Below are 19,566 nucleotides of genomic sequence, written 5' to 3' on the forward strand. Positions count from 1 at the left end.
GGTTTATTTACATACGTTTACATAATGACACAGTTTAAGTAAAGCTATAGGCTAAATGGAATATACAAATGTTTTGCCTTTCCAATTGAATAAGAATACACAACACCATACCCCGGTGGCACCGTGCACTGGCACGTGACCTTTTGTCCCTTATTTGCTAGTGAGAAAGTTGGCAACCCTACCTACAACATAATATATTTGCTCCTTGCTAGCTATTGTGGTAGTTATTGTCACATATAGGGACAGATATAATAATATAGAGCAAAAACGTGTGTACATCCGACCACAGGAGGAGAAGGCGACACTTAAGTGCATAGGACAGCTGGACATACTAATGTTAGAGGGACACAAAGTCTACTAGTCCTAATAAGGGCAAACATACCGAAGATCACACCAAGCTAAACATAAGTACGAAGGCCAAAGACATAGGCCCATAGGATAGATGGACATATATTATTTTTAGGACATGAAGGGGTCCTGCCACCATTATAACCTAACTGAAAGCAGATATGGGCGTTATTGGGCGTGAACAAGCAGGAAGCTTAAACTAAAAGATAATGGTGGCAGATGGACTGAGGGAAGTAACTTCATTTGCATATAGGGTGGACTCATATGCTGTATGTGTATAAGAACAGAGCCAGTGCTTAGGGAAGTGGGTTGTTCCGCGGACAAGCACGGCTTCTGATATTGTAACGGTTTTCTTCCTGGGATGAAGGAGAGGACCAAAACGCAGCGCGGCTAGTGTTCAACATAATTTAATAAAGAATATGTGAACACTACAAACAAAAAAACAATAAATGTGAAAACCGAGACAGACCTATCTGGTGCAGAACACAAACACAGAGACAGGAAACAATCACCCACAAAATAAGCCTCCTATATATGATTCTCAATCAGGGACAACGATTGACAGCTGCCTCTGATTGAGAACCATATTAGGCTGGACACAGAAACAGACAAACTAGACACACAACATAGAATTCCCACCCAGCTCACGTCCTGACCAACACTAAACAAGCAAAACACATAAGAACTCTGGTCAGGATGTTACAGTACCCCCCTCCTGAGGTGCGGGCTCCGAACGCACCCCTAAAACTCAAGAGGAGGGTCTGGGTGGGCATCTGTCCGCGGTGGCGGCTCCGGCGCAGGACGAGGACACCACTCTACCACTGTCTTTGTCCCCCTCCTTAGCGTCCTTTGAGTGGCGACCCTCGCCCCCGACCTTGGTCTAGGAACCTTCACCAAGGCCCCCCCTAGATAGAGGAGATAGCTCAGGACAGAGAGGTAGCTCACGACAGAGTGGCAGCTCCGGACAGAGAGGCTCCGGACATTGTTCCTGAGAAATCAAATCAAATGTTATGTCACATGCATCGAATACAACCTTACGGTGAAATATTTACACCTACCTATCCCCCCTACCTATCAGTGATCCAAGTGTGTTCGGTGACAACATTTAGAGAATAAGCCTTCTACTACAAAGGACACTGTCTACCCGTTTACCAAACATTTATATCAGCAATGCTTGGAAAGTTCTTTCTGGAGCTGGTAATGGGAGGTGGATTCTGATTGGGGGTTGAGTACTTATAAGACTTAACATAATACATATTCCTTTATGCAAGCTACTGCATGCTAAGACTGAACGCTCCCTGAGACCTTCCTGAATTCCCTGTTCGTTGGTTGGCTGTTACGCATAGAGACAGACCACTACAGTACTGAATTGTTGTGACTGAAAAAAAATAAATGCACTGCTCTCAATGGCCCATATTCAGAGTCTCAGAGTAGGAGGGATGATCGAGGATCAGGTCCCCAAATCCATATACGTAATTATGATCGAATAGGCAAAACTGATCCTTGATCAGCACTCCTACTCTGAAATGTTTTGTGAACACAGGCCAATGAAACCACCTCTTCAGCAATCCTAGCTTTGCTGAGCAGCTACAGTGTATGCTGCTTTTCTTTGAGACTCAGCACTTAATTTATTGAACAAAGAGAGGACTCGGAAAGCGATTGCTCAGTGCTAAAGCAGGAGAGCCAGCAGCCCAACATAATGCCCCTTTATTAGAACACCCGAAACAGATTTAAAACACATCAAATGAGTTATGTTTTTAATAATACACATCACGTAGTGTGCACATCAGTGTCTGTGTTGAATATCAAGACTGTACCTGAGACTGTACCATAAGAATGAGCTGAAACAAGCACTGACAGTATGCGGTACATAATTCTTTACAAATAAGAAATAGGCCAGTAACAGAACAAATGTCAAGCATGAATGAAATAAGGTTTCTTGCCCCGATCACTGCCAAAAGGGAGGGAATAGGTTAATTACAAGAGATCAGGGTTTTAGAACCTATTGGTTCTTATCTCATCTAAAGAAACAAGATCAACAGCAAGTTTTTTGGCCTCCTCAAGTACAAGCAGTGGTTTCTCAGTAAGCACCTTTTGAAGGGTCAGTGATGACCCATAAGACAACATTAGTCGTGTCCAAATGGAACACATTGTTGACAGCTTGAATCCACTGCATCAGATAAAAAACAGACCATTCTGGCATAGGACTGTTCGTACAGATGTAGGATCTAATTTGAGCCAGTTTGCTAGAGCAGGAAAATAATCCTGCATCAACAGGAAATGTGAATACATTTTTTTTGTTACAGCAAATAAAGTCTGACATTTTCAAATGGAAATTACAAACTTTAGAAGCCTTTAACATTGAATACACTACAAGTTTGCATGTCCGGCAGTGCAGGAAAATTATCAGTAACAAAAGAGTGATCAAATATCTGTATACAAAATAAGTTGTTGGCTATAATGGAAGGCTTTACAGCATCATAAACTGCTGTTCTAAAATGTTTTTGAAAAATATTCTAAATAACCATTACATATAAAAGTCAAAACAACATTATATAAATTATTCATTACACAACAAATGTCTCTGTAAACAAAAATACAATTGTCCGAAAGAATTTGAGCCTGTGGAAGTTGATGCCCTCTCAAAGAGTAATTTATGTGGAGCCAGTCGACAAGAGAATTGATCGATGTTCTCCAACAAAAATATCACATGGAAAGAGGAGTGATGCCCTCACAAAATGGTGGAGCGATTCCCTTTGTCCTCTTGTTCTCTAGTTGTATTGGGGTCCTGAACACAGGCTCTTATCCTGGCTCTGTGAGTCCAAGCAAGTGGAAAAGGAGCATAAGGGCCCCCTCTCTCCCTCTCTAGCTGAAACAGATGGGCCCGATGGTGAAGCCAAATTCATGTGTGACGTTTCCACCCCCGAAGACAGCCACATCTCTCACAGGAAGCAGGTTGATGTCCTCAAACTCAAACACAGACTCCCGCGGCTCCAGCGAAGCCACCTCTTCTCCAGGCTGTCCCAGCATAAACACAGAAACACAGTTGAATCAGTAACACAGTTGAATCAGTAACACAGTTGAATCAGAATCAGTAACACAGTTGAATCAGTAACACAGTTGAATCAGTAACACAGTTGGCCTGGGATAAGCATGAGCAATCCTGCAAACAGGTGTCTTTCATGCTTGATATGCAGATATTGTATCTCTTTGATGATACAGTTACTTTTAACAATGGGTTAAATATTTAAATAAATGTTTGTCTATTGCATCAAAATCAATGTACCATGCAGTCTTTAAGTGCTCCCAAGAAACTCTGCCTCCTTGTGTCTGCCAGGAACTTGACCTCTCTGTCTGTGTGGCCCAGCCTGTGTCCCGGGTGGCATGAGTAGATGATCCTTTGCACGGCTTTCCAACTCTGCAACCTCAGGAAACGCATCTGAACCACATTGGCCCCTGGGTAATAGAACTGCCAGTGGCCAGGGGAGACGGAGGGGTTGTTTGTGAACAATTATGCTTTATACCTCTGCTATGACAGTCTGAGAGACACCAGTACAAATTGAAAACAACCAATTGATGCATTTTTTATTGAATTGAAGGAACTATGAATTGGGATGTTCAGAGAATAGTTGACAGAGGACAGAGAGCATGACAGGCTAAGGAAGAGCGCGCATCAAAGAGGAGAATGAGAGAGTGATCGAGAATGATATCCTGAAAGAGAAAACAGTAAACCTGAAATCCTTGTTCCTGCTTGCTGAGCCATTGGAACGAGCTGTTTGTCTCGGAATCCTTTAGCCAGGCCTTCATGGTCATCTACAGGTATAAACAATTATGATTATGTATGAGTATGGGTATTAAGTATGAATATGAATGTGGACATTAGGTTTCAATTGTCAGACACACAATGCTTGATGTCTTGAATTCTAAAAAGTTGACACTGATATCTGGAGGCAAATCACTTAAAATGTGTCTGTTCACAGTCCTTGATATTAGCATTTAGCTCAAAGGCAAAAAAATCTATTGGATTCCTGTCATAAATGGATTTGTTCTCCGCTAGTCCAGACAGTATCTCAATATTCTGTAGCCACCTGCTGCATTTGGTATTGTAGGAGCATCCCCACTGAGGGATAAATAGAGAGGTGTGAGGGTGAGAGGTGAGGTGTGTGGGGTACTGATGATGTTGTTGTCTACCTGGGCATCTCGGGGGTGAAGGCAGGTCTGTGCGGCTGTGCCAGAGAAGTTGCAGTAGACTAGGAGAGCATCGTTGGGGCTGCCCTGGTTGGGGTCAATGTAATACATCCCTGTACAGACAGACAACAACCATAACCTCAGAGTTAGTGTACCCTCATCCTGACCTGAAACACTCCTGTATATTCGCTAGTTTTCATATGAAAATCTGTGAATAGGGATACATTCTCTAGCGGGTACTTCTCTAGGGACATATTCTCAAGGGGGTACAGGTTAGTCAGGGTAATTTGCACATGTAAGCAGGGGTAAAGTTACTGAGTAGCAGCAGTGTAAAAAACAAAGGGTGGGGGGGTCAATGCAAAAAGCCCGGGTGGCCATTTAATTGTTCAGCGTTCTTATGGCTTGGGGGTAGATGCGGGTAAGGAGCCTTTTGGACCTAGACTTGGCACTCCGGTACAGCTTGCTGTGCGGTAGCAGAGAGAACAGTCTATGACCTGGGTGACTGGAGTCTTTGACAATTTTTTGGGCCTTTCTGACACCGCCTATTATATAGGTCCTGGATGGCAGGAAGCTTGGCCCCAGCGATGTACATGGGCCGTACGCACTACCCTCTGTAGCACCTTATGGTCGGATGCCGAGCAGTTGCCTTACCAGGTGATGCAACCCGCCAGGATGCTCTCGATGGTGCAGCTGTAGAACTTGGAGGAAGTGGGGACCCATGCCAAATCTTTTCAGTCTCCTGAGGGGGAAAAGGCGTTGTCGTACCCTCTTCAAGACTGTCTTGGTGTGTTTGGACCATGATAGTTTGTTGGGAATGTGGACACCAAGGAAATTGAAACTCTCGATCTGCTCCACTACAAACCCGTCGATGTGAATGGGGGCACGCTCGACCCTCGTTTTCCTGTAGTCCACCAGCTCCTTTGTTTTTCTCACGTTGAGGGAGAGGTTGTTGTACTGGCACCACACTGCCAGGTCTCTGACCTCCTCCCTGTAGACTATCTCATCATTGTCGGTGATCAGGCCTACCACTGTTGTGTCGTCAGCAAACTTAATGATGGTGCTGGAGTCATGCTTGGCCACGCAGTCGTGGGTGAACAGGGAGTACAGGAGGGAACTAAGCACGCAAGATCCAGTTGCAGAGAGAGGTGTTTAGTCCCAGGGTCCTTAGCTTAGTGATGAGCTTTGTGGGCACTATGGTGTTGAATGACGAGCTGTAGTCATTGAACAGCATTCTCATAGGTGTTCCTTTTGTCCAGGTGGGAAAGGGAAGTGTGGAGTGCGATTGAGATTGTGTCATCTGTGGATCTGTTGGGGCGGTAAGCAATTGGAGTGGGTCTAGCGTTTCCGGGATGATTGGTGTTGATGTGAGCCATGACCAGCCTTTCAAAGCACTTCATGGCTACCGACGTGAGTCATTTAGGCAGGTTCACTTTCTTGGGCACAGAGACTATGGCGGTCTGCTTGAAACATGTAGGTATTACAGACTCGGTCAGGGAGAGGTTGAAAATGTCAGTGAAGACACTTGCCAGTTGGTCCGCGCATGCTCTGAGTACACGTCCTGGTAATCCGTCTGGCCTTGCGGTCTTGTGAATGTTGACCTGTTTAACCTCACTGGTGTAGGGTGCAGTATTTTCACATCTGGATGAAAAGCGTGCCCAGAGTAAACTGCCTGCTACTCAGGCCCAGAGGCTAGGATATGCATAGTATTAGTAGATTTGGATAGAAAACACTCTGAAGTTTCTAACTGTTTGAATGATGTCTGTGAGTATAACATAACTCATATGGCAGGCAAAAACCTGAGAAACATCCAACCAGGAAGTGGGAAATCTGAAGTTTGTGGTTTTTCAAGTGATTGCCTATCCAATATACTGTGTCTATGGGGTCAGATTGCACTTCCTAAGGCTTCCACTAGATGTCAACAGTCTTTGGAACGTTATTTCAGGCTTCTACTGTGAAGGGGAAGAGAATAAGAGCTGTTTGAATCAGGGGTCTGGCTGAAAGCCTTTAGTTTAGTCACGCGAGCTCCGTTCCTTTTCATTTCTAAAGACAAAGGACGTGTCCGGTTGGAATATTATTGAAGATTTATGATAAAAACATCCTAAAGATTGATTATATACATCGTTTGACATGTTACTACGAACTGTAATGGAAAGTTTTTTGACTTTTCGTCTGGACTTAGTGCCCGCGCCTTGTGTATTTTGGATTACTGGACTAAACGCAAACAAAAAGGAGGTATTTGGACATAAATATGAACTTTATCGAACAAAACAAACATTTATTGTCTAACATGGAGACCTGGGAGTGCCATCAGATGAAGATCATCAAAGGTAAGTGATTAATTTTATTTCTGTCTTTTGTGACACCTCTCCTTCTTTGGAAAATGGCTGTATGGTTTTCTATGGCTAGGCGCTGACCTAACATAATCGCAAGGTGTGCTTTCGCTGTAAAGCCTTTTTGAAATCAGACACTGTGGCTGGATTAACAAGATGTTTATCTTTAAAATGGTGTATAATACTTGTATGTTTGAGGAATTTTAATTATGAGATTTCTGTTGTTTTGAATTTGGCGCCCTGCAATTTCACTGGCTGTTGGCGAGGTGGGACACTAGCGACGCTAACAGCTGGTGCTCTCATGCATGCTTCAGTGTTGCTTGCCTCGAAGCGAGCATCAAATTAATTTAGCCAGTCTGGTAGGCTTGCATTACTCGTTAGCTCACGGCTAGGTTTCTCTTTGTAGTCCATAATAGTTTGCAAGCCCTGCCACATCCGACGAGCGTCAGAGCCAGTGTAGTATGATTCAATCTTAGTCCTGTATTGACGCTTTGCCTGTTTGATGGTTCGTCTGAGGGTATAACGGGATTTCTTATCAGCGTCCGGATTAGTGTCGTGCTCCTTGAAAGCGGCAGCTCTAGCCTTTAGCTCGGTGCGGACGTTGCCTGTAATCCATGGCTTCTGGTTGGGATATGTACGTTTGGTCACTGTGGGGACGACGTCTTCGATGCACTTATTGATGAAGCCGGTGACTGAGGTGGTATACACCTCAATGCCATTGGATGAATCCCGGAAACATATTCCAGTCTGTGCTAGCAAAACAGTCCTGTAGCGTAGCATCCGCGTCAACTGACCACTTCCGTATTGAGCGAGTCACCGGTACATTCTGCTTTCGTTTTAGCAGGAATCAGCAGGATAGAATTATGGTCAAATTTGCCAAATGGAGGGCAAGGGAGAGCTTTCTATGCATCTCTGTGTGTGGAGTAAAGGCGGTCTAGAGTGTTTTTTCCTCTGGTTGCACATGTGACATGCTGGTAGAAATGAGGTGAAATGGATTTAAGTTGCATGCATTAAAGTCCGCGGCCACTAGGAGCGTCGCTTCTGGATGAACATTTTCTTGTTTGCTTATGGCCTTATACAGCTCGTTGAGTGCGGTCTTAGTGCCAGCACTGGTTTGTGGTGGTAAATAGACCGAAAAATCTTGTGGTAGATAGTGTGATCTACAGCTTATCATGAGGCGAGCAATACGTCGGCGAGCAATACCTCGAGACTTCCTTAATATTAGACATCGCACACCAGCTGTTATTGACAAATAGACACACACCACCACCCCTCGTCTTACCGGATGTAGCAGTTCTGTCCTGCCGATGCACGGAAAACCCAGCCAACTGTATATTATCTGTGTTGTTGTTCAGCCACGACTCAGTGAAACACAATATATTACAGTTTTTAATGTTCCATTGGTAGGATAGTCTCCAAGGGAGCTCATCCAGTTTATTCTCCAGTGATTGCACGTTGGCCAATAGAACAGATAGTAGAGGCAGGTTACACACTCGCCGACGAAGTTTCACAAGTCACCCGGATCTGCGCCCCCTGTATCTCCGTCTTTTCTTCATGCGAATGACGAGGATTTGGGCCTAGTCTGGGAGAAACAGTTTATTCTTTGCGTCAGACTCATTAAAGAAAATATATTTGTCCAGTTCAAGGTGAATAATCGCTGTTCTGATATCCAGAAGCTGTTTTCAGTCATAAGAGACCGTAGCAGCAACATTATGTACAGAACAAGTAACAAACAATGCAAAAAAACACACAAAATAGCACAATTGGTTAGGAGCCCGTAAAACGGCATCCATTCCCTTCTGCGCCATTATATATATCTAGTGTTAAGAGCTACGAGATCTTTCGCTGAGAACTAGCCATAACATTGTCTTTATCTACTTCACAATATGGGCTATTTGAGAACGGAGCTTCTAATTTGCATTGAAAACGTGAGAGTCCTGAGATTAGGATGCTGTGGCCATTCTTATGTGCCTTTAAATTAGCACAAACGGCTTTGGGTTATAGATATACAGTACAGGTATAGACAAAGGGTTTCTGACCGCTGGCGTAGTCGGGGTGGCAGAGCCACAGCTCCATGCAGGTGGTGGCAGGGTGCTCCTTGCTGCCATCAGGGGGGTCTACCAGCAGCCTCAGGTCCTGGTGCAGAGAGTCCAGCAGGGTCTGGATCAGGGGGTAGTTGGGCTTATCTGACAGGTACTGAAGGTCCTACAATGGTGATGAGAATGATATGATCATTATGGAGTTATTCCTTCCATCAGTTCATCTAATGGCCTATTACATCTGCATCCCAAAAGTATTGCACTAGGTAGGGAATACAATTTGGGACACAGACCTACTTGCTGATCATAAATGACTTGCCTTGAGTTGAGTAAGGGTCATGTTTACTGAGGGACCTGGAAGTCCTGGGAGTCCAGGTGCCCCCTGAAACAAACGCAACAAAAGAGTGGGACTAGGGTTGGAAGATTCCAGTAACTTTCCCAAAATTCCCAGGTTTTCCAGATATCCTGGTTGGAATAATGCAACAATCAGGTGGTAATATGCAGGAAATCGGGGAATCTTCCAAGCAGGACTTCTGGAAAACCTGGCAATTTTGGGAAAGTAACCGGAATTTTGCAACCTTAAGTGCTGTGTAATGGATGCAATGGTATTGAGTCTCTGTGGTCAATGGACCGATGCGTATGAAATCAGTGTCACTTACCGGCAGGCCCCTTGTCCCAGGTTGCCCAGGAAATCCCTCAAAGCCTTTCAAACCCTATGGAAATACAGGCCATAGTGCGATGAGTGGATTTATACGATTCCATACTTGCAATGGCATATTCAAATGTAATTTGATAAGGAAATGCACACTGAAGCACTATCCTATTACTTTCCTTTGTATATTCCAGTGTGATGACATGATGTGGTTGTGAATGTTTGCTTTTAATCTAGACACTGTGAGACAAAGCTCTACATGGGGTTTGGTTTTGAAAGAAGATAATGTGTGTATGATTTGAAAAGACGAGAAAATAAGATGTTATATCATACCTTCTCTCCAAACAAACCCTACAAATGAAGAGAGAATAAAAGGAGATGAATTTGAATATCAGTTTTGAAGCGCACTGCTCTGCACTAACAGCTGTTTCAATCTTTCAATGCTCTCTTATTCACTGCATTACGATCACATTAGCTACAGCTTCACTGCTTTTAGAGGCAATGGCGTCTTCAATGGCCACGAGTTGAAAGAGTAATAATCTACAGCTAAACCCGGAGAGAATGGCAGTCTGGTGATAATAAGGAAATGGACTTGAGATCACAGAGTCTTGCTTAAGACAGTCTGCAATTAAAAAGGAATTCGAGACATTATCCTAATCATCATAATAACGCCTCGATGAAGCATTCATAGTCTTCGTCTTGATGGTTAAAAGACAGGGGGGTTGTTAAGCTACGTGGCTGAAAGATGGACTTAGTGGTCTAGTGCTCGTTTTCCTCTCAAGAACTACGATTTCCTGTTGTCTGTGCCCCAAATGGCACCCTATTCCATACTGCATTACATAAGGAATAGAGGGCCATTTAGGCGGCAGTGAGCGTTGTGCTAGTAATCGAAATGTCACCGGTTCGAATCCCCGAGCCAACTAGGTGAAAAATCTGTTGATGTACCCTTGAGCAAGGCACTTAACCCTATTTGCTCCTGTAAGTCGCTCTGGATAAGTGTGTCTGCTAAATGACTGAAATGTTAAATGTGGGAAGAGTTAAAAGGGCTTGAGAAAATATTTATGAGATGATCCAGAAAGGGGACTTACAGGTAGTCCTGGCATCCCAGGTGTTCCTCTTGGCCCAGACGGTCCAATATTACCCTGGTGGGAAATAATAGATAATGAAACGTCAATGAAAAGTTATCAATCAATCGTTTCAGAAAGTAAAAGGAACCAAAACTCTGATAGATCGCTTTAGATTGAATGAGCCTCACCATGGCTTTTGGCAATTGTTACAATTGGATATGCTGTTATCATAGAGAGTTCTTGCTATAGATGTTTTGAGAGGAACAGTGTATTCAGATAGTGTTGTTTTACCTGATCTCCCTTTGGGCCCGCCTGTCCTGGCACCCCAACAGGACCCAGACTACCCTGTAAAACATAAAGTTAGTCAGTCTGTCTGTCCTGGCACCCCAAAAGAACCCTGATTACCTTGTAAAACATACGTCTGTCACAGCCCATCTACTATTTACAGCAGAGTATTTTAGGCAACGTCATATTTCTAGAATGTTGCTAAACCTGTCAGTATGTCGTTTTTCTATGGTGTTAAAACTGACACCAGCGCTCGTTTGTAGTGTCTCAGAGTAAGAGTGCTGATCTAGAGACGTTTTATGAACGGCAGAAGTTTTTCACACAGAAGTCAGAACCAGAAGTACCTTGAGGCCATCACGCCCTGGCGCACCGAGCGGCCCTATGTTCCCCTTTTCTCCCTGTGGGGAGAGGAACACAGAGGGGGAAGTCTTCACAGTGCATTTCTCTCTAAATTCACTAGTATCAATAATTCAGCCTGATCTATTCATACCTCACTCCCTTTTTCACCCTGATCCCCCCTGTCTCCTCGCAAGCCTGGGATTCCCTGAGAGAGAATAGACATCCATCAGTTGTGTATCAATCATCAGCTGATCTAAAGCATTATCATGTAGCAATGCATTGCTTCCAACATCCTTTTCTCTAATCAAATAATACTTCTGACAAAGGAGAAGTACGTAAGAGACTATCCTGCCTGGGATTGAATTATGAAATGGTGAAATAGATGACGACAGTCCTAATTGATGAGAGTATAAATCTGTTGGACTTACTATAGACCCCACCCATCCTGGAACACCAATCAATCCCACATTTCCCCTCTCTCCCTGTAGGAATGACAGGAAACGTTGGTGCACGCCATGAAATAGTACAGTATATAGCATGGTTAAGAGATTGTTGTGTATGTGTGTGACCCTTCACATCACCCAACCTCTGACCTTTGGTCCTCTCTCTCCTCTTGTGCCCCTGATTCCAGCCTTGCCTCTTTTCCCCTGTGGATGAGAGGCAGAGGCAATACACACAGGGTAAAACACACTGACACACACGTCGTGTCCTAAATTACACCCTATTCCCTTTATAGTGCACTCAAAAGTAATGCACTATAAAGGGAACAGGGTGTCATGTATATATGGAACAGGGTGCCATTTGGGATGCATCCCTCATCTTCCATTCATGAACCTGAATAATATTTGTTCTTTTTCTAGAATACACCCCTTTTATTTACACTGTTACATTGAATGGATTGAAGGAGGGAGCTCTTACACTCCTTCCGATGTAACCTGTCTTTCCAGGTGATCCATCTCTGCCGTCATCTCCCTGTAGAGAAAACACAGCATCAACAAACAGGGGGACCTAATCTAGCCTCTCTGTATGCATGAGTGTCCCCAGAGAGGCGAGGAGAATATAGGACCTGAGACTGGGTTTCACAGCACAAAGAAGAGAAGAGAACAATAGAGAAACAGAGAATCCTGATCTCACCTTCTCTCCTTTCAGTCCCTGTTTTCCCTCAGGTCCTGGGCTTCCCCTGACACCCTGAAATATTCAACACAGTAGAATGACTTAAAGAAACTTCCAGATGTCCGAGAAAGATAATAGGGTAGAAAATATCAGTGACCTTCTGGTAGTGCTGCTAGTTTTTCAACATCACGATATTCCCATTTGACACTGCTTGAGGTCATCAATATCGGCTAAATAATCAACTTAGACGGAAACCCGTTGCTATAAGAGCATAATGAACTACTTACATAATCTGTGGCATCCCTTTGCCCCACCCCTGTGTTTGTGAACTCACCAATGCCCCTAGGGGACCTTCAGGCCCCTGGGCTCCCACCTCACCCTGTGGCCCCTGTGGTGGGAGAGGAGACAACAACAAACAAGGAAGAATGAAGCAGAAGCAAAGAGTCAAATATAATACGGAGTTAATGGTAGATATGTGTATGAGGAAATATTTTGCTAGCCTGAGTGCCGGACATGTTTGACTTGATAATGAGCAATGGAGTTGGCAAGTACACAAGCAGATCTGGGACCAAGCTAAGATGTTGCTGTTCTTTACCTCCAAACCAAGAAGCGCTGGGGGCCCTCTGATGCCTGGCAGACCGTCAACCCCCTAGAGAGACAATTACAAAATCAAAACATACATTGTAGACTATTTTTGATTTGGTACAGTATATTTTGAAAATGATATTCATAATAAAACCAGACGTTAAATGGGGTACTGTCTATTTCCCCTGAACATTGGACTTGCTTTAGGGGCCAAACTGACTGCAACACTGAATGGGCTCACCTGTTCTCCTGGCTCGCCTGGCTCGCCTGGTCCCCCTGGCTCCCCTTTCTCTCCATCTAGTCCTGGCTTACCTTTATGGCCCAAGTCTCCCTCAGGCCCAACCTTCCCTACTGGACCCTGCAATAGATACCACACCAGCACATGGACGATGTTATTCGTAGGAGAATCACTGGGAACATGGCTGACTTGACTAGACCGTGGTCTAAGAGACAGTGAGACACTGACCTGTGGTCCTGGCTTCCCTGTGTCACCTCTGACTCCTTGAACTCCAGCCACCCCCTTAGAATACAACAACAAGACAACATGAAATCAGACCAAAAGGACAAATGGATAATGCCATTCACCATGGACACAGTATCAGTACTATAGTAATTCGGTTATGAAGCGACTCTTACCGGAGGTCCTGTTTTGCCTTGAGGTCCGATGGCTCTGCTAGGCCCAGACTCCCCCTGGGGAGAAAGAGACAGAGAAAACAAATTGGAATTATAGATGGAAGCATTTATAATTTCCCTATCCTGAATTGCTCCTCCATTTGGTGTGCAGGCGAGGGAATCAAGATATTACCTTCTCTCCTTGAGGTCCATCTGACCCTGGAGGCCCCCTAGGGCCCATAATACCCTGGGAAGAAATAGAAGAGACCAACGGATCACTGTACATCCTGACAACACTCATCTCAAACCTGCTTTCCCCGATTCCTTGCATCCTATCTCCTTGCTTCCTTCTCAACCATTCTGGAGGAGAAGATTCAAGGTCCCTCACTTAAGGCCTTCTTCTCCAATGGGTTTTGAGAAAGAAGCAAGAAAAGTGGGTGTGAGGAGTCGAGGAAAAATGAATCGAGAAAGGGCCTAACAGAGCAGAGAAGTCTAACCTATTGGGAAAAAATATGTGCAAAAGTGGACATTGATCAATGCCAGTTAATGTCAACAATTCTTTTAAACTTTGAGTGACATATATAGTAACGGATGCTGGTCAAAAAAACACGTCACTTCCTGACTCACCTGTAGCCCTGACAAGCCTGCAGGTCCTATTTCTCCCATGAATCCTGACTGACTCTGGTGGATACAGAACAGAGGTGATGTACCAGTCATCAAATTGATCACCCAAAGCCACGTCTCAAAAATCATATTGAAAATCACTTCAGTTGATTCCGTTTCATGGTTTCAAAACATAAACTAGAATGTGCAGCTCATTATGTATTGGCATCTGGGCACTCACCATAAGTCCGATGTGGCCCTTCTCTCCTTTTGGTCCCTTCTCCCCATTTTCCCCCAAGGTCCCCCATGGACCCTCCCACCCTGTGGGCCCCAGAGACCCCACATCACCCTGCAAATAACAGCAATGTCAGTCAGACATCACCATGACGTAATTTCAACCAAATTTTAAACTGTTTGTAATGAGGTTATTTCAACCACAATTCAACCTATTTGTAATGATGCTATTTCAACCACATTTCAACCCGTTTGTAATGACTATTTCAACCAGATCTCAACCCATTTGTAATTTCATTATTTCAACAAGATTTTAACCTGTTTGTAATTACTTTATTTCAACCAGATTTCAACTTGTTTGTAACCACAACCACCACTTATATGGCCCTGTCAATAATAATAACGCACAAATGTTAATCAATGAATAGATATGCAATATACTGTACACACAGCACATTTATATTGATGGCTTAAATATGTAAATCACTGGGTGCTGAAAAGTCAGTGTTTGTTAACCTTCTCCCCTTTGGAACCTGGACCACCAGCATCGCCAAGAGGTCCAACATCACCCTGAGAACCAAAGGAGACATCTCTTGAATTACTGTACACTGCTGAGTATACTGTATGTGTATGGTCTGGTTGTGTGTATGATGCCTGGGTAAATGGATGTGTACTAGGTACACATGTGAGAATCTACAGGTGATGGTTCAGGTATGTACAGTAGATGTCCAATGCCATAGGCAGGTGACGGTGCTCACCTCTTTTCCCATTGGTCCAGGAGCGCCTTGTAACCCTTTGAGCCCTTGTAGACCTTGAACTCCAGGCTGCCCTGGAGGACCAAGTTTCCCACAAGGCCCTAGGTCTCCCTGGAATACACATGAAGTAGAAGAAGTAGTGAGAAGTGAAAGATGGTGAAATATATCTCTAGGTGTTTGTTTAGGCATCATAGTGTCACTATCACCAACCTTTTCCCCATTCGTTCCTGTTTGCCCCTCCAACCCCGATTGGCCAGGAGTGCCCTGGAAACAGGAAATGGAAGAGAACTGTCAGAAAACTCACCTGGCTGAGACCACAGTTCCTGTTCGGAGTGTGTCCTACAAACCTGTTCACCATCCAGTCCAGGAGGACCTAGATCACCAGAAGGTCCCAGCATACCCTGTGAGTTTCCAAAAAAGTGTGGTTTAACACACATCACAAATTGCTAGATTACACATACAGTTGAAGTAGGAAGTTTACATACACTTAGGTTGGAGTCATTAAAACTAGTTTTTCAACCACTCCACAAGTTTCTTGTTAACAAACTATAGTTTTGGCAAGTCGGTCATTTTTCCAACAATTGTTTACAGACAGATTATTTCACTGTATCACAACTCCAGTGGGTCAGAAGTTTACATACACTAAGTCGACTGTGCCTTTAAACAGCTTGGACATCATGGGAAAATCAAAAGAAATCAGCCAAGACCTCAGAAAGAAAATTGTAGACCTCCACATGTCTGGTTCATCCTTGGGAGCAATTTCTAAACGCCTGAAGGTACCACGTTCATCTGTACAAACAATAGTACGCAAGTATAAACACCATGGGACCACGCAGCTGTCATACCACTCATGAAGGAGACGCGTTCTGTCTCCTAGAGATTAACGTACTTTGGTGCGAAAAGTGCAAATCAATCCCAGAACAACAGCAAAGGACCTTGTGAAGATGCTGGAGGAAACAGGTACAAAAGTATCTATATCCACAGTAAAACAAGTCTTATATCAACAAAACCTGAAAAGCCGCTCAGCAAGGAAGAAGCCACTGCTCCAAAACCGCCATAAAAAAGCCAGACTACGGTTTGCAACTGCACATGGGGACAAAGATCGTACTTTTTGGAGAAATGTCCTCTGGTCTGATGAAACAAAAATAGAACTGTTTGGCCATAATGACCATCGTTATGCTTGGAGGAAAAAGGGGGAGTGTCACGCTCGTCTAATGAATGAACGGACCAAGGCGCAGCGTACGTAGAGTTCCCCATGTTTAATCAAATGAAACTCACAAAAACAACAAAGAAGAAAAAAACAATACGTGAAGCTAGGCAGTGCTCACAGACAACTACACAGAAACAAGATCCCACAAAAACCAGTGGGGAAATTGCTGCCTAAATATGATCCCCAATTAGAGACAACGATAAACAGCTGCCTCTGATTGGGAACCATACCGGGCCAACATAAAAATAAATGCACTAGATCACCCACCCTAGTCACACCCCGACCTAACCAAAATAGAGAATAAAAAGGCTCTCTATGGTCAGGGCGTGACAGGGAGGCTTTCAAGCCGAAGAACACCATCCCAACCGTGAAGCACGAGGGTGCCAGCATCATGTTGTGGGGGTGCTTTGCTGCAGGAGGGACTGGTACACTTTACAAAATAAATGGCATCATGAGGTGGGGAAATTATGTGGATATATTGAAGCAACATCTCAAGACATCAGTCAGGAAGTTAAAGCTCGGTCGCAAATGGGTCTTCCAAATGAACAATGACCCCAAACATACTTCCAAAGTTGTGGCAAAATGGCTTAAGGACAACAAAGTCAAGGTACTGGAGTGGCCATCACAAAGCCCTGACCTCGATCCTATAGAAAATTTGTGGGCAGAACTGAAAAAGCGTGTTCGAGCAAGGAGGCCTACAAACCTGACTCAGTTACACCAGCTCTGTCAGGAGGAATGGGCCAAAATTCACCCAACTTATTGTGGGAAGCTTGTGGAAGGCTACCCAAAACTTTTGACCCAAATTAAACAATTTAAAGGCAATGCTACCAAATACTAATTGAGTGTATGTAAACTTCTGACCCATTGGGAATGTGATTAAATAAATTAAAGTTGAAATAAATCATTCTCTCCACTATTATTCTGACATTTCACATTCTTAAAATAAAGTGGTGATCCTAACTGACCTAAGACAGGGAATTTTTACTAGGATTAAATTTGGCTAAGGTGTATGTAAACTTCCAACTTCAACTGTATTTAGGGGTGCTAAATTGTGGTAACATTCCCAAATCAGTAGGGAATAAGCAGGAACCAGGACTAACCAGGATTTCTTGAAAACCTGGAACATTTTGGGAAAGTTACCAGAATTTTGCAACCCTAGACATATCATTATCATCTATTTCAATTGCTGTACTTACCATTTCTCCTCTTTCCCCCGCTGGTCCAATTAGTCCACCAGCACCTGTCATTCCCTGGGGATGGACCACATAAGGTTTAAAAAGGAGGACAACAAAGCATCACAATGGAACACAGATTACATTTTTATTTAGCCACATGCACAGGGTCGCAGATGTAGTTGCACTCAAATATAAAATATATATTTTGGTTATTACATGATTCCATATGTATTATTTTGTGGTTTTGATGTCTTCACTATTATTCTACAATGTAGAAAATAGTACAAATAAAGAAAAACCCTGGAATGAGTAGGTGTGTCCAAACTTTTAACTGGTACTGTATACATGTTTACAACTGTGACAATGATGAATATAAATGTCCAAGCTAAAGGGCTGTGCTTGGCATCCCAAGCCATGCCAAATAAGCATCCAAAGGGCTACGATTCATAAGCCATGTAATAAATTAAATTGAATTCACCCACTGAACCCTGACATAAAATGCATCCAACAGGCATCAGAGACGTAATGTCCCATAGTCTAGGAGTTTAGGAGGTTCTATAGTGGTTCTACACACTTAGAAAAGAGGGTTCTTCAAGGGTTCTTTGGTAAGGGAGATGGTTTTATGTGGAACCATAATGACTCAAAGAATACTTTTAGCCGTTCAATGGTTATTTGCCATTCAGAAAAGTGTTCTTGCATCTTTTAGTGATATTTAAAACGTAGGCGTGGCAGCTCATTCGAATATTTTGGGGCACGATTTGCTCACAGCTCTTTTTGTGCAACTGTGAGTGAGAGTGTCATTCCAGTTGATCTAATCTGTTGTGTTATGTCATTACATGTTAAATATGAGCATGGTCAGTAACAGTGTCTTGTGAAAGACTAACGTAAGGCCTTGTGTCAATTGAGAACTGTTGACTAAATCAGTGGTTCTCAATTCTCTCCTCAGGGACCCCCAGCCATTCCAGACACCTATGGAATTTTAACAATATAATATGGCTAACCAGAATACAAAACCCTGTATGGATGTTCAAAAAGTTATTTGTAGAACCATTGAGATGGTTACAACCCTTTTTTGGTGCTTTAAATAACCTTTTTTTCATGGTTATTTGTAGAACCTTATAAAATGGTTCTTTATAGCGCCATGAAGGTTTCCATTCAAAACTTTATGAGCATCTTTTTTTATAGAGCCTTCAAAAAAGGGTTCTATATTGCACCAAAAATGGTGACAAGCCAAAGAACCCTTATTTGGCACTATATAAAACCATTACACACTTTTTAGTGTGTACAGAGGTTACAGTCCCCAGAGGTTGTTTAGAGGAGAAGAGAGCAGTGTCTGCAAAGTAGTACCCACTAGGATTCCTGCTGGTCCGTTAGAGCCTTGTGGCCCCGGAGGCCCCTTGCTTCCCCTTGGTCCCGGCTTCCCTGTGGCTCCATTTGAGCCCTGCAGACCAGAGGGGCCCTGGAACACACAGACAGGTGAGTAGCTTCATCTATTAGTCTTGTTCCCATTGTGTATTGTGTCTACACCATTGGTCTAGCCAAGCAAGACTAACTATATATTGGCAGTGTATAGAGCATGGATCTATAAGAACTGCTGAGGGAGTAGTGAAAAGGCCTGTTCTGCTGTAATTTACCTGTGGGCCCTCTAGCCCTGTGGGTCCCAGATCCCCTAGCCGACCCTGAGGAGAAAACCCAGAGACACCATTGATAGGCAAAGGCATGGACTACAATGCAGATTGATTTTTCAAGATATTTAGGAAATGTAGTTCTGGTATGTGATTCCTGTTGATCTCACCTGAGGTCCTGGAGGGCCTCTATCCCCAGGAGGTCCTGATACACCCTATAAAATACAGCCCCGTTTGAACAGGCTCAATACACCCATAATTTAAACTAATGCCAGACTCAATGAAGTTGTCTACAAGGACTTGTCACATACTGTATGTGGACTTGTTAATGACAGCACAGTTACTTACTGGAGGTCCAGGCTTCCCAGTAAGACCAGGCAGGCCTCTTACACCAGTCTCCCCCTGG

The 19,566-nt window shown here is 43.7% G+C and overlaps 2 protein-coding genes across 2 annotated transcripts in view; both read right to left on the reverse strand.

The window, feature by feature from the left end:
- Window positions 1-2,011: 2,011 nt before the first annotated feature.
- On the reverse strand, window positions 2,012-14,506 carry LOC139544058 (collagen alpha-1(XI) chain-like). Its single transcript, XM_071350760.1, has 24 exons — window positions 14,403-14,506; window positions 14,186-14,239; window positions 13,752-13,805; window positions 13,583-13,636; window positions 13,413-13,466; window positions 13,188-13,304; window positions 12,957-13,010; window positions 12,696-12,749; window positions 12,383-12,436; window positions 12,167-12,220; window positions 11,842-11,895; window positions 11,677-11,730; window positions 11,400-11,453; window positions 11,254-11,307; window positions 10,916-10,969; window positions 10,646-10,699; window positions 9,891-9,908; window positions 9,565-9,618; window positions 9,225-9,287; window positions 8,906-9,071; window positions 4,540-4,649; window positions 4,081-4,161; window positions 3,635-3,817; window positions 2,012-3,366 (listed from the first exon to the last, which is right to left on the reverse strand). The coding sequence occupies exons 1-24, from the start codon at window positions 14,403-14,405 to the stop codon at window positions 3,214-3,216; spliced, it is 1,704 nt and encodes a 567-aa protein (XP_071206861.1). The 5' UTR covers window positions 14,406-14,506; the 3' UTR covers window positions 2,012-3,213.
- The window catches only part of LOC139544057 (collagen alpha-1(I) chain-like), a 138,791-nt gene continuing 133,730 nt past the window's right edge, over window positions 14,506-19,566 (reverse strand). Inside the window, exons 36-44 of the mRNA XM_071350759.1 lie at window positions 19,509-19,562; window positions 19,331-19,375; window positions 19,170-19,214; window positions 18,887-18,994; window positions 17,557-17,610; window positions 15,498-15,551; window positions 15,361-15,414; window positions 15,154-15,261; window positions 14,506-14,965 (exon numbers count right to left, since the gene is read on the reverse strand). Coding sequence (XP_071206860.1) covers window positions 14,897-14,965; window positions 15,154-15,261; window positions 15,361-15,414; window positions 15,498-15,551; window positions 17,557-17,610; window positions 18,887-18,994; window positions 19,170-19,214; window positions 19,331-19,375; window positions 19,509-19,562 — 591 coding nt within the window. The 3' untranslated portion in view covers window positions 14,506-14,896. The remainder of the gene's footprint in view (window positions 14,966-15,153; window positions 15,262-15,360; window positions 15,415-15,497; window positions 15,552-17,556; window positions 17,611-18,886; window positions 18,995-19,169; window positions 19,215-19,330; window positions 19,376-19,508; window positions 19,563-19,566) is intronic.

Source organism: Salvelinus alpinus, chromosome 18 (assembly GCF_045679555.1).
Source record: "Salvelinus alpinus chromosome 18, SLU_Salpinus.1, whole genome shotgun sequence".
Lineage (NCBI taxonomy): Eukaryota > Metazoa > Chordata > Actinopteri > Salmoniformes > Salmonidae > Salvelinus > Salvelinus alpinus.

Excerpts from the sequence above, each read along its gene's own strand:
- LOC139544058 (XM_071350760.1), bottom strand. Across the intron at positions 13,467-13,582 it reads AAGGCAAAACAGGACCTCCG|GGGGTGGCTGGAGTTCAAGG; the intron begins GTAAGAGTCGCT and ends TTGTATTCTAAG. Across the intron at positions 3,367-3,634 it reads GAGCACTTAAAGACTGCATG|CCTGGAGAAGAGGTGGCTTC; the intron begins GTACATTGATTT and ends ATGCTGGGACAG.